This window comes from Acomys minous (genome assembly GCF_964271855.1).
Source record: "Acomys minous genome assembly, chromosome: 19".
NCBI classification, from domain to species: domain Eukaryota; kingdom Metazoa; phylum Chordata; class Mammalia; order Rodentia; family Muridae; genus Acomys; species Acomys minous.
The window spans coordinates 37,514,105-37,530,960 of NC_140499.1; the positions used below are offsets into that span (position 1 = coordinate 37,514,105).

At 40.8% G+C, this 16,856-nt stretch overlaps 1 protein-coding gene across 1 annotated transcript; it reads left to right on the top strand.

The window, feature by feature from the left end:
• The first annotated feature begins 10,051 nt into the window (after positions 1-10,051).
• On the top strand, positions 10,052-15,658 carry P2RY1 (purinergic receptor P2Y1). Its single transcript, XM_084768647.1, has one exon. It carries the CDS (start codon positions 10,197-10,199, stop codon positions 11,316-11,318), a length of 1,122 nt encoding a protein of 373 aa, XP_084624773.1. The 5' UTR covers positions 10,052-10,196; the 3' UTR covers positions 11,319-15,658.
• The last annotated feature ends 1,198 nt before the right edge of the window (positions 15,659-16,856 follow it).

Consider the following 16,856-nt stretch of genomic DNA (forward strand, 5'->3'; position numbering starts at 1 on the left):
AGAGCTTGCTACATATTAGCTTGACTGTTTTCTTCCACCAAGTTTTAATGGTATGACTTCTAACATGCCATTTTACTTGGAATTCCTGGCATTACTACCTTAATTAAAGTGTAATTATTATACGCTAGAGTTCAACGTTACTGTTGCTGTCATTTCCAGGCTGTCACCCGCAAGAAGACTACAATGCAGAGAAGGGCATGGAGAGAAATCACTCTGGAGGCTGTTTCAGGGAACAGCACCTGCTTTACTACATGGGAACAAATACTCATATAGTGGGAGCCGAGGGACCATGATGGCTTTAGGATTACCTTGGTTTATCAGTGAGCACTCATACCACCAGGGTCTCTGTGCAGAAGAGTCGCATAAAAGGAGATGTGCAGAGTACAAACAGGGCAGCAGGGCAGCTACTGGTTACTCACTCTATCTCAGAATTCAGTGCTCTGACTTCTGGGAACACTCAGGAATATAGTGTGCTATGTCTCTTACTTAGAAGCACAGTGTGGCAGGTAGGCTGGTTGCTAGGTCACGCCTGCATTCTCTCCTACAGACATATATAAGCTATGTAATTTCTTATGCATTACTCTGTTCATTAAATATGTATTGAATGAATTAATATATTTTCTCATAAAATAAAAGTTTGGTGTGTACAATAAAGGATCTTACTTTCAATTTTCTCTCACAGCCAACCTCTTTTTATTGATAACCACAACATATTATTTTTAAAAACCTATGGATTAAAAGAGAAGTGAGATGAATCCATCTTAAAAACATTTGTAATAATGGAAGAATCTTTGTTTAGGATATAAAGCAATAAAATCTTGCACATAAATATGTCTCTTTCCACTTTCTCTTCATCACTCTCAAAGCTACAGGTATAGTAGATTTGTGATAATGTAACAGGGGTTTCCTGTCAGACAAAATTCTAGGAGAGAGTCTCAGTACTTACAGACCATCTTTGGAGTATGAAGGCTTTCAATATTGTAGGGAAGTCATATGGATGTAAACGAGCGATTTATTTTACAATACAAGACAACAGGAGATAATACACAGTTGTGTGTGCTTACTTCACTGCATCAAATTTTCAGTTTGAAAAAAAAAATACAACTAAAAATACAGGACAGAGAAAGTTGTAAATGCCATAAAAATCAAGAGGCCAAAATATTACAGAGTACACCGAGAGTATTTATATTACCCAAACAGAGAGTTAGGGTGTAGAAAGGATGATTTGTGGCCATTATAAAGAACCTTGGAAAAAGTCTTAATGGAAGAGTTAGAAAACGTGAAATTCTTTAATGTCAGAAAGCAAGGGAAAGCATCATAGGAAAAACAAATAATAAAACCTACTTCCGTTCTGTATACACACTTATCATCTACTTCCCTGTTGGATTACTTCAAAAGGAATAGACTGTGGTTGAATAATACAGATTCTATGGTATTAAGAATTTATATAGTAAATAGTAAAATCTAGAGCTGAGAAACACTTTCCTGAGATGCTATATAGTTTGTAATTGACTTGGTACAGAAGAATTTCAAATACTTACACAGCTTTGTTGCAAAGGGTTTCAAAACACGTCTTTAAATTTGCATAGCATTGGCTCTTCCAAACAGCTCAAAGTGGAAGTCCATTACATAATTCTCAAAATATCGTGAGATGAGTGGATACGGAAAGGAATGCTCATGATTTACAGACATGAGCAGGTTTCAGTGCTCATGGCAAGCAAGGAAAACATAAAGCTAGTATCTGGAATAGACTCTGTTCTTACAGCCTTGGGGTATTTATATGTAAAAGGCCTGAGTCATAGATAATAGTTGTTTTATCATTCTTGAACGATAATCTAACTTTATATTAACTATAACTCACCTTATTAACTCCCTAAAAGAATTTCATAGATGAGATGACATGAGAGTTGAAGTTGATGCATCAAGGAACAAAGTTTGAGTCTTTGAATAAAAATAGAGAATTATTAGGTCGACATTGGCATAGCCTGTCTTCTAAGCATAAAAGCAAGGCTTCAGCCACTATGAAGGTTTGCACTATGAAGTTTTGATATCTGTAAAAACACAAAACATGTCATATTGCTATTCTACTACTTCAGGACACATAACACTAAATTGTGTACAAAGCTGAAGTAAGAAACACCATCCTATCTTAGATTCCTAATTGCCCCAAAGATGAACAAAGAAAGGCAATTTTTCCCTCTACTTCTTACCTTCTTAATTCAATGCCATTAAAAAGAAGCCCTTGGTGTGGTGTCTGGATCTATCCATCCAGGGAATACTATATCCTCATTGTCTTCATTATTTTTCCTGTTTACTGTGATTTTTAAAAAACCCAAGGAATGGAACTTAAGGAAAAAGAATTTATTTGGCTGACAATTCCAGATTATAGTCCAGTATGGCAGGAAGTCACAGCATCAGTGCCTTAAGAGAACTGGTCACATTGGATCCATTCAAGAGAAAAGAGCAATGGGTTGATGCATTTATTCTAAGGCTCAGCTCTGTCTCTCTTCTTCATTCACTCTTGGGACCAGGCTATATAATGGTACCACTCACATTCAGAATGGCTTTTCTGAGATTGTTAACCCGACTACAATCTTCCCACACAGGAGTGCTCACAAGTCCATCGCCCAAGTCTCTCCAGATTTTGTTGGGTTGACAATTAACAATGACCAGCAAACTCCTCACGGAATGCAGCAAAGCAATTTATCTCTGTGTTTTAATGTTTGTGCCATGCACAGAACACCTCTATGTAGTTATTGTCGTTAATAACAGGCCTAAGTCATTTTGTGTATAAATGAATTGCTTTGCTCTTCACACTGCACATAGCTATGAAATTAATTGCTTACATTTTCTTCACCTCTTTTCTATGATTAGTTTACCCACCTTTTCTCCAGTGTGGGTTTCCCCGAGTTGGCATATCCTCTTTTCTCCATCGATTTCAGCCCCATGGTTAGGACTCCAATGTGTTTCTTTTCCTTTCAACAGTCCCCAAGGAGTTTTTATTTGAATCTTCCCATGTCTGCTGCTTGTAGCTCCCTTCCTGTGACTTTTCCAGTTGATTTCAGATGTCCCAATCCAGATGTTGTCCTTCAGTGCATCCCAGTATGAGGACTCACGTTAGCCTTACATCATTCTCTTGCACAGTTTCCAAAAGTATTGGCCTTAGAGATGCTTATTTAAGCTAGTCAGCTAGTCCCACTACTCTGCTATTGTAAACAGTGCAACAGTGAACATGGCTGTACAAGTGTCTCTGCAATGTGCTGACTTGCAGTCACTTTAGAGAGGAATGGCTCAGCCATACAGCACAATTTTACGTGTCTCCGAGCTGGTAATAATATCAACTTGTCTCTAAATACTAACAATTTGGCTGCTGGCTAGGCTCAGCTTCTCCTTGCCACAGCTGACTTTCAAAATGCATCTTAGATGTACAACCTGACAGTTAGCTATATTCATTGGTGATGCTGACCTCTCATGGTATCTTGTTAAAGGAGACCGCAGTCTGTCTTATAGGCATATTTTCATGCCTGAGCAGAATTCACAGGCATTAAAGACGCCTGGCTAATGCAATCAGCACCAAGTTTTTCCATCCTTGCTTTCTACTTTCTCCTGAGGCACTCATTCTCTAAACCAAATTCAATTCCTCCGCTGCTCTGACGCTCATGTCAAACTCCGTATTTCCAGGGATTTGGACTACTGTAAATATATCCCTGGGGTTATTTCCAATTGAATTAATTATTAGGGTCCCACTGGGACATATCTGCCCCCAGGCTGGTTTCTGGGATGGGAGCAGAACGTTATAACTTATCTTGATAGTAGAAACCTGTCCATTCTCCAAGAATGCATGTAAGCCCTTCCTTCTTGCCTCCCTTCTTTCTTTTTCTTTTTTTATTCTTTCTTTCACTATACTTCTCAACCTTAGCAAAGAAAAAAACAGGCAAAAGTACAGTATATTCTGCCTCTCTGTCTGTAGGAAGATCAGTTCTTTCATTCTCCTTGAGGATCTCTACCTGGCTGCCTTCGCTGGTAATGAGTCTCCACTGACCCGTCTGCCAAAGCCTGGAAACAGACTTCCAGGGCCTGCTCTCATCTCTCTAGGAACACTATTTTCTCCCACAGGCACAATTCTCTGTCTCTGGGACATTGAGGGAGTTTTCAAATTGAATTTCATGAGATTCATTCAGTCCTCACATCCTTTCTTCCCTTCCCGTCACAAGCACGGCCACAGTATCGTCTTTTCAGCAGGAGCAGTTTCGGAAGCTTCTGGTACATTCATTCCCTACCTCGATATCTCCTTCCAGCATCAGTAGCTCATGCTGATGATCTCTTGAAATCAGTTGCTTGATTCTACACCAAGGCTCAGAGACACTAGGAACGGAAGCCTCCATTTTCATGTTCTAATGCTCCCTTTATTGTTACACTTCTAGATCCTTCGAAGAAAGTCACTTTGTCAAAGCTGGTTTTGTTTCTTACGTGCAAGTATCTCCTTGTCAAGATCTCTCTATTTAGGTTAAAAAAAAACATAGAACACATTACAAATAACAATCATACCCACAATACAACACCTGTTACTTATTTTGTATATAGTGTGTGTTAGGCACAGCTGAACTACTTTCTAGTCTTATAGCTGTTTTGTGATAGAGGAAGTATTTAATTAAAACATCAACATGTAGCTCTTAAGAGGCCTTAACTGACTTCTGACCCCCAGTTCTGTCTTCCTCTTTAGACTGCTTTGTTCAATAACGAGTCAGTATATGGTATTCATTCTGTATGGCATATACATATATGCTATAATTCAAGACCCTAGGGATGCAGTAGCTTCAGATAGGAAGTTTCAATAAAGCAGTGCCAAAGCAGCATCCTTCCAACCCGCTGCCCACTGGCAGTGGTTGAGTGAGAAGCCTCAACACCAAAGGGAGCAACTTGTTAGGCAAGCAAAGTCCCTCGGTTCACACCGTGAGACACTGCATAGGAAGGAGCTTTCACAACTCAATCTGCGTTTGTATCTGTGTCCAAAAATTAATGCCGGGTCTCGAGGTGAGCCGGTACTTCACTCATCACTGTGATGTAGTCCACAAGAACGAGAGGTATCTTGCTGCTACGTCAGCAATTTATAAATAAGAAAGATAGACAAAGAAAAAAAACTAGCTTGAGACTCTGAGATCCAGCTGACTTATCACTGAAATCATAAGAAGCAAATGAGTGTTTCTCTACCTGAAGTATAACCTTCTACACTGGTTCATTTCCAATAAAACTAGTGATTTCTACATTGATTGTTATTTGTTCTGTTTCATTACGCTGCTCTAAAATGGCTATTGGAGCTATTTGTCTTTAACAGGTTGACTCGTGGGACCGTTTCTTCAGTTACCAAGTTTATTTCTAGAAGAGTGTCTAAAGCTTTGCTTGTTGTAGGAAGACTGGCTTATCTTTCCAGCCCTTGCGTAAAAATCTAAATTAAGCCAGGCGCAGTGGCACAGACCTGTCTCAGCACTTGGGAATCAGAGGCAGGAGGATTGCTTTCAAAATCCCAGCTCAGCCAGGGCTACACAGAGGAAGCTTGCCTCAGAAGAAACAAACAACCTAAACTGAGCACTGGAGGCATGTATTGAACTAATGCAAAGCTTAAGGTTGGTGGGAGACACTGCTGAAAAGTTCCAAGATCAACTCTTTAGTGAGGTGTTCTGCACTGCTCTCCTCTCCTCCCTACTCCAACCTTGAATGTCTTTCTGTCTCCTCTGTTTCTCCCCCTGCTGCGAGTCCTAATGAAATACATTTCAGGAAGCCTACTGATTGATTCCCCGACAAGTGTATAATTGACAGGAGCAGCTGGGCCCTCTTGGCACATAACAATCCTCTCTTTCTTTCAGTTGGCTTCTTATCTAATTCTTTCTATCTTATCCTTCTCTCCTGATCCTCCTTTGTTGTAGGACATCTCTGAAAATTCTTTAGATTTCTTACTTCCAATATTTCTCCTCTGCTCTTTTTTTTTTTTTAAACAGGACCATTTTCCTCATTTCCTAAGGTATTTCTCAGTTTCTCAGAAACCACCATCCTGTTTTATTCCCTGGGTGAGGCTCAGAGGGATGGCACGGCCTTACTCTGGACCAAGGCAAAAAAAAAAAAAAAAAAAAAAAAAGTTGAGTGTCTGCAGAAAACAACCACCATAATTTTCTCCCCAAGGATGTTTTGGGCCTGAAGACTGATCCTGATGACATTAAACATACCTGCCTCCTGACTCACTCACTGCTTAGCTGTATGCAGTAACCCTGGACCCTTTTTCAACTGTTAAATAATAAACATTGGAGACCCCAGACCACCTAATCCCATCTTTCCTCTGATATGTCTGTATATATGTCTGTCATTCCTTCATTCCTTTCTCACACCCAAGGTCAGGGCTCTGAAAGCCATGCATGGATTTTTGTTGCTATGTTACATGGTATTGTGATAAGCTTTGTATATTTTTGGCATATTTCAACTAAATTCATATCTCTTTCAAGCCACTTACATCTCTAAGGGTGAGATGCTATGATACTTTTCCTTACCCACCCTGAGGGAAATGGTGAACACATTTATAACACATAACAGGTTATTAAGAGGAAAACATCGATTTTTTTCTAATCAAAGTGTATGTGGTATGGGAATCTGGAAGAACAAAGGCACAGAGTCACAAAGAAAGCAGTCTGCTTTTATTCTTAGGTTTGATAAAAATGCCATCAAACAGAAGAGGAAGTTTTATTGTCCTTATCTGCTTAGATTCTTTTGGCATTTCTGTATAGCATTTCTTCTGTTAGGGCAGTGTCTGACCATTTTAGGTCTCCTGGTTGGCTAAGGGGCAAAGGACCCTGAGTATAAAACATTCTAGATTCTGTACCTCACTCAAGAGGCAAAGCAGAGGTTACAGGCAGGGGAGGAGGATACCAGAGACATCTCTGAGGACTCTCAGTCTCTAATTCAGATTACTAGGCATGTCAAAGGACAAATACTCTTAAGTACCTGAGCCCCAACAAATGTAACTCAAATTCAGTACTAATAAGCAGCCAAGGGCTTGCAGCCTATGTTGGAGGTATTATGGGGTATATATTTATATTATATTTTTAAGGTATATATAATTGTATTCAAATATGAACATGGGCATAACCTGTCTTAGGTGATTTTTTTTTATTTTTCCTTCATTGAATCTAATTCAATATTTTATAAATAGAAAATTACTAACAAATGATTGTAGCTTATTCCTCTCATGCACATGTATTTTATTTTAAATATAACTGAAGCATAGTGTAAGCACATAGTTAAATATGATAAATGTGAAAGTAGTGTTTAAAATAATCACTCTTTTTAAAGCCCAATTTTAAAATGTTTATGATGCAGTCTGGTTAATTATCTCAGTTCCCCCAAAATTTCTAGTAGGTTTTCTGAAAGTACTTACTGCTAGTTGGACCAAAGGTAAATTTCAAAACACTCACATGATGAGCTAATGCATTTGCAACAGACTTCCCAGGGAGATTATGTATTGCTTAGACTGCAAACGAAAGATGCAAAGGCGTGAGGAGTCCAGACCTCCTGAATACCCTTGAAATGCTTAGTGGTTTTCCTTTCCCTTCATAGTAGACCATGCAGCCCAGCTAGTGACCTGTCAATCAAACACTAAGAAGATCTCTTGAGGCTTAGAATTATGGAATCATATGATATGAAGACTGGAAAGGGACAGAAAAGATAACACAGCTGTTTCAGAACTGCAGTGCCTTTGCCCCTGGGACTGTCCTAGTTTTATCAGCACTATGCTTTTGGGTTCCATCCAGACTCATCACCGTCGCGTTCATCCTCTCTGTGTACCTACAGCTTTCTGTTCCCGTGGAAGTTCCGCTGGGTGGTGTGGAACACGTTCCTTTCTAGTTTCTAAGCAAGGAGCCCAAGGTTTTTCTCTAAGGTTATTTTTGTTTTGGTTTGTTTTTTCCTATACATTTAGCCTCCCCCCTTTCTCTGTTTGTGTGTGCCCACCTACGCACACACATATATGCTCATGTGCAACAGCCCATGTGCCACCGTAGGAGTGGAGAGGTCAGAGGACAAGTTGTTGTGTGGGTGTCAGCTCTTTCCTTCCACCATGTGAGTTTGGAGAGCAAACTCAGGTCCTCAGGCTTGGTGGTAAGTGTCCCAGGGCCTGTACCAGCTGAGCTACTTCACCAGCCCCTACTCTTGAGTAATTTTAAGGGAGCAAAGCCTTGCAATATATAAAGAAATATATATAAATATATAAAGACTATAAAGAAATGGTTATCATATCTAGTTGAAGATATTTCATTCTTGTATTTTTTCTATAAGAGAAATGTGTTTGTTAATATGGCACACAGAATATGCTAATCAGTAAATTGTCAAGAAGTGCTTGGTTCCATTCTTGGGTGGGCCTCTTTAATTATGTCTTTCAAGGAGGAAGCAATACATTAATTTATAAATGAATGTGAACACACTTTTGGAATGTACTGCCTACATTTTTTAAAATGCATTTGGTACCCCAAACTAAGATTTACAATAAGTAAAATAATTACCTTGGACTCTGTCTCTATTTTTAAGATATGCACTAGAGGAACACGTAACTAGGCACTTTAAGAAATAAGACTGGTAACAAAGCCAAACTATACGTTTCTCACTCAACAAATGAACCATCTTTATAAAGCTGTGTTTCATCTTCAGTTTGGTTTTCAATCACTTTTACCATAGTCTCTGATATTTTAATGATTGTATGTAAATGGTAAATGGAGGTTTGAGGGCACTTGTCCTTTCCAGCAAGTGTTAGCTATCAAGTAACTAACTCCAGTTGGACCAGGCTTTTAGGTATATTTTCACAATAATGATACCATAGATGCTGGTGTATTAACTAGTATTTTGCTAAGTAAGTGAAAAAATGGTACTGAGATTAATATAAAACAAACAACAATAAAAGCAAACAGATATGAAGGGCAGAAAGCGACTTGCCCATGCCGCTTACCACCCTCACTCATTTAGAGCTGGCACCCTCTGGGATGAGCAGGTTCCTACATGCGCTGGGCAAAGCAAGGCACTGTGCAGGGCCAGGGCGTGCCCACCTGCAAACTGCTGGTTGTCTGGAGCCTGCAAACACCTTGCGAGTTCCGGGAGGCTCTGGAGATGTCTGTCTCAGACTGCTCAACTCAAAGCTTTAGGCAGAATGCTGCCAGCGTCCATGGGATTTTCATGTGTCAGCAACTTCACTTTGTAGAGCTGGCTGGTGGAGCATTGAGGAAACCCCTCCGGCCAAACAGTTGCCAGTAGTCAACGCTACCCCAGCGCACCTTTTGTTCTGACCACTGATTCGAGTAACAGCGGCTTTGCCAGGCGTGCAGGGGCACCGCGATCCCAGCTTCCAGAGGCCACCTCCCGCCCTCACCGCCCAGCCCTGAGCTGGCCGCCCCAAGCTTGCATGGCGGAGACACGCCCCTCGCCTCCCCGCGGTGCACAGACTCGCCCGGTCTCCTAGGCTCCGCCCACCCCGCTGGGAGCATAGCTCTTTTTCCTGCTCCCTGCACTTGAGACCCAGCGGAGGCTCCTGAAGGGCTGCAGCCTTCATGGACGGCGAGCAGGGTGCAGGCTAGTAAGCCAAGGTCCGTGACCACGCATTGTCCGAAAGACACGCCGAGGCTGAACGCGAGCTGAGTGCGGCCGGAAGAAGCGGCGCGGCGCGCGCGGCGTCCCTGGCAAAGGTCGGGGGCTTGAAAGGTAGGGAGTGGGCAGATGGCCAGGCAAAGTTGATCCGAGCCAGGAGGGACTTGGTCTGCGCCCTTTCGCCTCTGAGAACCGCCGAGCGACTTGGACTTGACCCCGCAGCACCCCAAGCGCTCTGAACAGTCTATCTGCCGCCCTGCGCGGGAGCGCACTTGCAAACTTGGTGGAGGTGCCCCGCGCGTCCTGTTGTGTAATCTCCGCGCCGTCAGCTGGACCGGGAAGTTGCCCGCCGGTCCTCTAGCTTGGTTCAGTCGCAGCCCGGGGCGAATTTCATGGCCCGCGACGAACGCGCGGCCAAAGCCGGCGTGGGCGAGCCCCCGCGCGCTCCGATCCGTGGGGAGCTCTCGCGCGCGGTCCCTTCCCCTGGCCCGCGCCTCGGATGCGCTCAGAGCCTCCCGCCGCTGTCGCTCGCTCACCAGGGTCTGCCTTTCAGAGTTGCTGCCTGAGTTGGAAAGAAGAGGATGACCGAGGTGCCTTGGCCAGCTGTCCCCAATGGGACAGATGCAGTCTTCCTGTCTGGCCTGGGCTTGCCTTGGGGAAACAGTACAGTCGCTGCCACTGCAACATTTTCCTCTCAATTCCGATGTTCCCTGATCAAGACAGGCTTCCAATTTTACTACCTGCCAGCGGTCTACATCTTAGTGTTCATCATCGGCTTCCTTGGCAACAGCGTGGCTATCTGGATGTTCGTTTTCCACATGAAGCCTTGGAGCGGCATCTCCGTGTATATGTTCAACTTGGCTCTGGCTGACTTTTTGTACGTGCTCACCCTGCCAGCCCTCATCTTTTACTACTTCAACAAGACTGACTGGATCTTTGGGGATGCTATGTGCAAGCTGCAGAGATTCATCTTCCATGCAAACCTCTATGGCAGCATTTTGTTCCTCACCTGCATCAGCGCACACAGGTACAGCGGCGTGGTGTACCCGCTCAAGTCACTGGGCAGGCTCAAGAAGAAGAATGCCATTTATGTCAGCTTACTGGTGTGGCTCATTGTAGTGGCAGCCATCTCCCCCATTCTCTTCTACTCTGGCACTGGGATTCGGAAAAATAAAACCATCACCTGCTATGACACCACCTCCGATGAGTACCTGAGAAGTTACTTCATTTACAGTATGTGCACAACGGTGGCCATGTTCTGCATCCCCTTGGTGCTGATCTTGGGCTGTTATGGATTAATTGTTAGAGCTTTGATTTACAAAGACTTGGACAACTCTCCTCTCAGAAGGAAATCCATTTACCTGGTGATAATTGTCCTGACTGTGTTTGCTGTGTCTTACATCCCTTTCCACGTGATGAAAACGATGAATTTGCGGGCACGGCTCGATTTCCAGACCCCAGAAATGTGTGATTTCAACGACAGGGTTTATGCCACTTACCAGGTGACAAGGGGTCTAGCAAGCCTCAACAGCTGCGTGGACCCCATTCTTTATTTCTTGGCTGGAGATACTTTCCGAAGGAGACTGTCCCGGGCCACCAGGAAAGCTTCCAGGAGGAGTGAGGCCAATTTGCAATCCAAGAGTGAAGAAATGACTCTCAATATTTTATCTGAGTTCAAGCAGAGTGGAGACACAAGTCTGTGAAGGCACAAGACCCAGACTCCTCAGTTTTGTGACATGGTAGGCTGCTCACAGAACCAGATGCTTTTCTCCTATTGCTGTGAGAGAATGCGTCAAGCAGGGCAAGCAGTGAGTTTAATGAAAGAAGCACCAATCTGACGCACAAAGCCACCTTTCTCTTCCTTTCCTGTAAGCGCCTTTCTTATTAACTAGATGTATGTGTAATAAGACAGTACTACTAGGTAAACACACACACACACTCTCTCTCTCCTTCCATTTAAATCTAGTCAAAAGATGTGTGCATGTGTAGCAGAGCAATTTTGATATTAAAATTTTCTCTAAGAAAACTGGCCTCTGTTGCTGTGAATAACTCTTGGCACAAACAAATTGAAATCTATACTTTCAAAGATTGTTTGGCCAGCACACTCAGTAATGAGCAGACAGATGCCCGAGGTGCATGACTCTCCGTCCCTCATAGGCAGAGATGGAGGCTGATAATGACTTTGGGGAATTGAATAGAAAAATAAAATCAGTGAACTTTTTGTGTGAGGAAAATGAGCATTTCCAGTTATTTCTGGAGAATTGATTAGTGAGCATTGCTTGTTTAATGTTAGATGGTGGGAGGCTGCAGATTTATATCATTGGCAAAATGCATTCAAAATAACTGAAGCGCATGTGTTTTTCTTACAGATATTGTGGACTGTTAGGCTTTCCTGGGATTAAAAAAAAAAAGTTCTCACTTGCATCACTGCTGTGCAGTGTCTTAGGACTTTGTGGTCCAAGACAACTGTTCACTCACATCTGTGAAAACACTTCTGAAAAATTACAGTTAAACTTTAGAGTAAAGGCTGGGTGAAACAGCAGAACTGTTGGGAGAAGAGGGATGCGGGGCAGAACTGTCAGTGTTTCAGAGGGTCATGGCTGACAGCCATTCACACCGCATCTGGGGTGAGGAGAAGCGCTGGAGGAGAAGAAAGATGTCAAACTAAAATAACAGTGGGAACATTCTTTCTCTTTCTTCGAAGTTCTTTAAAACATTAAGTGCAGAATGAAAGGGGAAAATAAGGAAGTCGCTTAGGTATGCCCAGAGCAGGGAAAGCTGTAATCTTTTAACAAATTGTAATCTTTTGATGACTTTTTAAATGAAAAACATTTGCAAAGAGAATATAAAGGAAATTAACTTTAAAGTACTTGAGGTATGAAACAGCTGAAGAGATGGGCATTGGAAATATTCATCAAGCCATTCATAGTTAGGGGAGAGCAGGATTTTCTACTCTTGTCTGCTAGAGTGAAATATTCATAAAGTATATTGAATTTTTAACGTAAAATTTAGTGAATAACAAATCACTACATGTATAGCCTTTGAAATGGTAGAAATTTAATTTAATTAAAATAATGAGAAAATAAAAGAGTTACACATAAATAAATGTGATGTGTAAGGAATTTTAGCTGTGAAAGCTAATCCTTATGCAGCCATCTGCTGAGTTAAGTGGTGGTTGAAATTGCTTTTAAAGTATTTTCTGAGCACACACACATACACACACACACACACACACACACACACACACACACACACACACACACAGTGTGCCCAGTAGGATATAATGAAATTCAAAGTCATTTGTTAAACTCACAGGTGACTGGGAATTTGGGCACTCTTTGGAGTGTTTCCACTTGCCCAATCTCTTGTTACTTGGGTCCATGAAGAAAAGTTGAAGTTAGCCTTCCTCTTTAGTGGTTCTTCTACTCGTTCAACCTTAACATATAGAGGTACAGAAGCCAACTGAAGAAGACACCGTGTCTGCCTTTTGAAGTTTTCAGAGTTCTCAAGTGGTAAAACTCATGCAACATTTTTTTTTCTTTCAGAACCTTATAGACAAAAGCTAAAATGCATCCTTATTAAGTTGACACTTCAAAAATGTTCAGTGACTCAAAAGTAATTTTGTTCAACTGATACACATCTCAGCACTCTATATGTCTATATGATTTCCTCATTATTTCATACAGTTTTCTCCATTTGAGGCTCAGGATGCCAGCCTGATCCTGGGTATATGTTAAATGCACAGTTTCAATTTCCAGAAAGCATTCTTTGGGTGTGTGTTTTGGTGAAGGGACCAGAGTCCCCTTTTACTCCTTGTCATGTTCCTCAATCTGTGGATTGGCCCCAGGTCCTTGTGGATACTAAGATACTACGCAAGAGTTCAACCACTGAGAGAGCCACAGGCTCTAAAGTGTTCTTCCTTAGCTTGCTACATCGTTAAATAGACAATGACTTGTCAACATTGAAATAAGAGTGACTGTGCCAACTTCTTCCAGGTCAAAGGAAGTCCCTGAGATGACCTATGCATGCACAGGTCAGGAAGAAGCAACACTCTGTTGGCCAAAAGACCAGTTTGTGTCCCCTGATGTACATAAGCATTTCCATAGTAAAGACAGATCTGTTGACATTTGCATGGAGGATATCTAAAACTACAAGATGTAGCAAGTACTAAATGCCAAACTACGAAAATGTTTTCATTCCAAGTTCAAGGCTTTGCTGTTGTTTTTTTGTTGTTATTCCTTACAAAGGGCTGTCTCTGACTCTTTGAGGGTTGCTTTGAACTTACATTGAACTAAAATGATAAATTAAGAAGAGATTCAGTGCACAAACCAGAATTCAAAATTAAAACCGTGATGTCACCAACTGCAAAGACACCTGAAGCCCAATCTTCATGTACACAAAAGGAGGCAGGGCAGCCATTTGTTGATGCAATAGATGCTGTGGTAAATAGTGAAAAGCAGACAGTGATCCCTAGGACTCTTCAGTCTCGTCCTTGAGTAAAATTCTCATTTTTCACCAACTGTGGCAATAGACAGGTTGAAACCTGTAAGTTCTACATACTCAGTCGGGACACTAGCCCGTCTTGATATGACAAATATCAGTCCTTAGCAGCAGCTAGAATTTGGCTAATGACAAGACCTAGAAGATGTGATAGTAGTAAAAATATATTGAAGCTTTTCTTTTTTTGGTCAAATGTAATTTTTGGAATAGTATTTATTGAGTAGATCCATGGGCCTTCAGTTGTATATATTGTAAAAACTTCTTTAAAAATACAATATACTGATGTAAATTCTATTTATTGCAATGTATAATATTCAGACGTCACAGTGGGATATTTTACAGTAATATATGATGCTAGATAAAAATGAGAATTACATTTACAATGTTTGTTTAAATATTAGTACCTTTGAGCCTTTAAGACCAGTTTGTATTTGGATCTGAAAAAAAAAGATGGAAATCTGTTTTATAATAGGTGTTTCATTTTTCCCTAGATTTGGATTTGCATGCTTTCCTTTTGTTTAGGGCTCTTGTTATACAGACATGATTTGTTGTTAGATTATTGTAAGACTCAAAGCAAATGTGGGATATTTTAGATAGCTTATGTATCATACACACATATATTTATATTATAGAAAGTTTGTGTTGTCTTCTCAGAAGGTTTAGAAGATTGCCCTAACTATGGTCACGGCTTCCACTGCCAAAGGCTAAAGGCTTGCCTCCTATCCAAAATTGATGATTTGAGAGTTTAGTGAGTTTAGGTGCTATGGATATAAAGGCGAGAATTTAAAGACAAACTTTAGTGAAACAGGGAGAAACTGCAACCAGATCTTGAAGCCTTGTATTTTTCCTTAGGTAACACAGTACAATCTGAAACTTCTTTGAGGTGGAGTTTTTACATAACACTACCAACACCTTGAACACTGCTAATGCCTTTTCTCTGTTTTTTTTCATGCAGTTGGTAACTGTAATGCTAGCATTTTCAGTGATAGCTACATCATGTGGCTGCTAAATTCTGTCACATTTTTTTAAATGAAGGTGAATTTATGTTACTTATCAAAATTTGTGCATTTGAGTTACATTGTTTTAGCGCTTTTGCAGGAAAATTTTTATTTTTTATAATACCCGCAATTTTCATGTACACAAATGAAGCAGATTTCTTTGTGGTTAACAGTGCTATTGAGTGGTATGGAACAGTGTTACTTAACATTTTGAGCCTTCTCAGGTTTATTTCATCAGTGGTCACTTAACAAACCCTACGTTGGTTGTGCATAATCGTCTTTGTAGTAAAGAAGAGGCAAATGTTCTGTAAAAGCACAAGATTGTTTGACTGTAGGGGACTTCAGTCATGTTTCTGTGCTGTGTGTGTGTGTGTGTGTGTGTGTGTGTGTGTGTGTGTGTGTGTGTGTGTGTGTCCAAGGAATGGCTGTCAACCTTGTATCTGCTACTTATAATAACAGCAGAGCTTCATAATTGTGGTCATCAGAATTGTACTTATCATAGACAATTAAAACTGAGAAAGATTCAATAAAACTATGAAACATGGTGATGTTGTCTATATTATTACACTGTTCTTGCTCATAAGTTTCCTCATATCCTGGTAACAGTGGAGAATACTGCAGGATACATTGTTTTGATTTGGGAAATTTCTCAAAATGTCAACTGGGTTATAGTATTTTATGGTACAGGAAGAACCGTGATGCACCATAAGCCTTAATACTGTTGTTGTTTGATGTTTAATTATAAATGAGGATATAATTTGTTCTTGTTTTGTTTTTGTTGAGACAGGGTTTCTCTGTGTAAGCCCCTTGATGTTCTTGGAATTCACTTTGTAAACCAGGCTGGCCTCGAACTCAGAGATTTGCCAGTCTCTGCCCATCCAATGAAGTAATTATGCTAACAGTCTTTTGTAGTTTTTGTTTGTGTTTGTTTGTTTGTGTTTTAGCTTACATTGACTTTGATTCCCAGATGTGCAATATCATACACACACACACACACACACACACACACACACACACACACACACACACAAAATCATAATAAAACATGTTTAAACTATTACTTTTAATTTAAAAATTATCTCAGTAGAGAAGATAAATGTACAATGTTCTGTACTGAGTTTTCTGGCGTCTGCAGAACTGCCCAGTAACAAATTCTTATGGAGAAGACATGCAAATCTCTGCCGACATGTAAGAGGCAGGTAAGTCCCTAGGAACATCTTTGCTAGAAATGCTAGTTAGACTGCACTGTTTCTGGTATCAATTTTGGCAAGGTGTGCATGTGTGTGTTGGAGTATAGGTGTGTATTGGTGTGTGTGTTGGAATGGAATGTATCTGTGCTAGAGTGTGTGTGTGTATGCTAGATTGTATTTGTTGGAGTGTGTGTATTTATGTGTGTCTATTGTAGTAGATGTGAATGTATGTGTGTTCTAGAGTCTATATGTTGGAGTGTGTATATATGCTAGAGTCTATATGTTGGAGTCTATATGTTGGAGTATATACTTCATACTTTGGAAAATGCATATACTTTGGTATCTTAAATATTTTTGAAAATATAAGAGAAATTTGTTTCTCCTAAGCTAATGGATTAGAAAATCTAAAAATTTATCAGGAAATTTAGAATTCTGCCCAAATGTTTCCAAATGTTAAAAACTGTCCCTATATTCAGCGTCCATATGTTATGGTTTAGAGATCTGACAGCACAAACATTGTAGGCATAACAGATGTCAGTTGAAATCTATGTTA

Excerpts from the sequence above, each read along its gene's own strand:
- P2RY1 (XM_084768647.1), top strand. The coding sequence starts at position 10,197 with ATGACCGAGGTGCCTTGGCCAGCTGTCCCCAATGGGACAGATGCAGTC.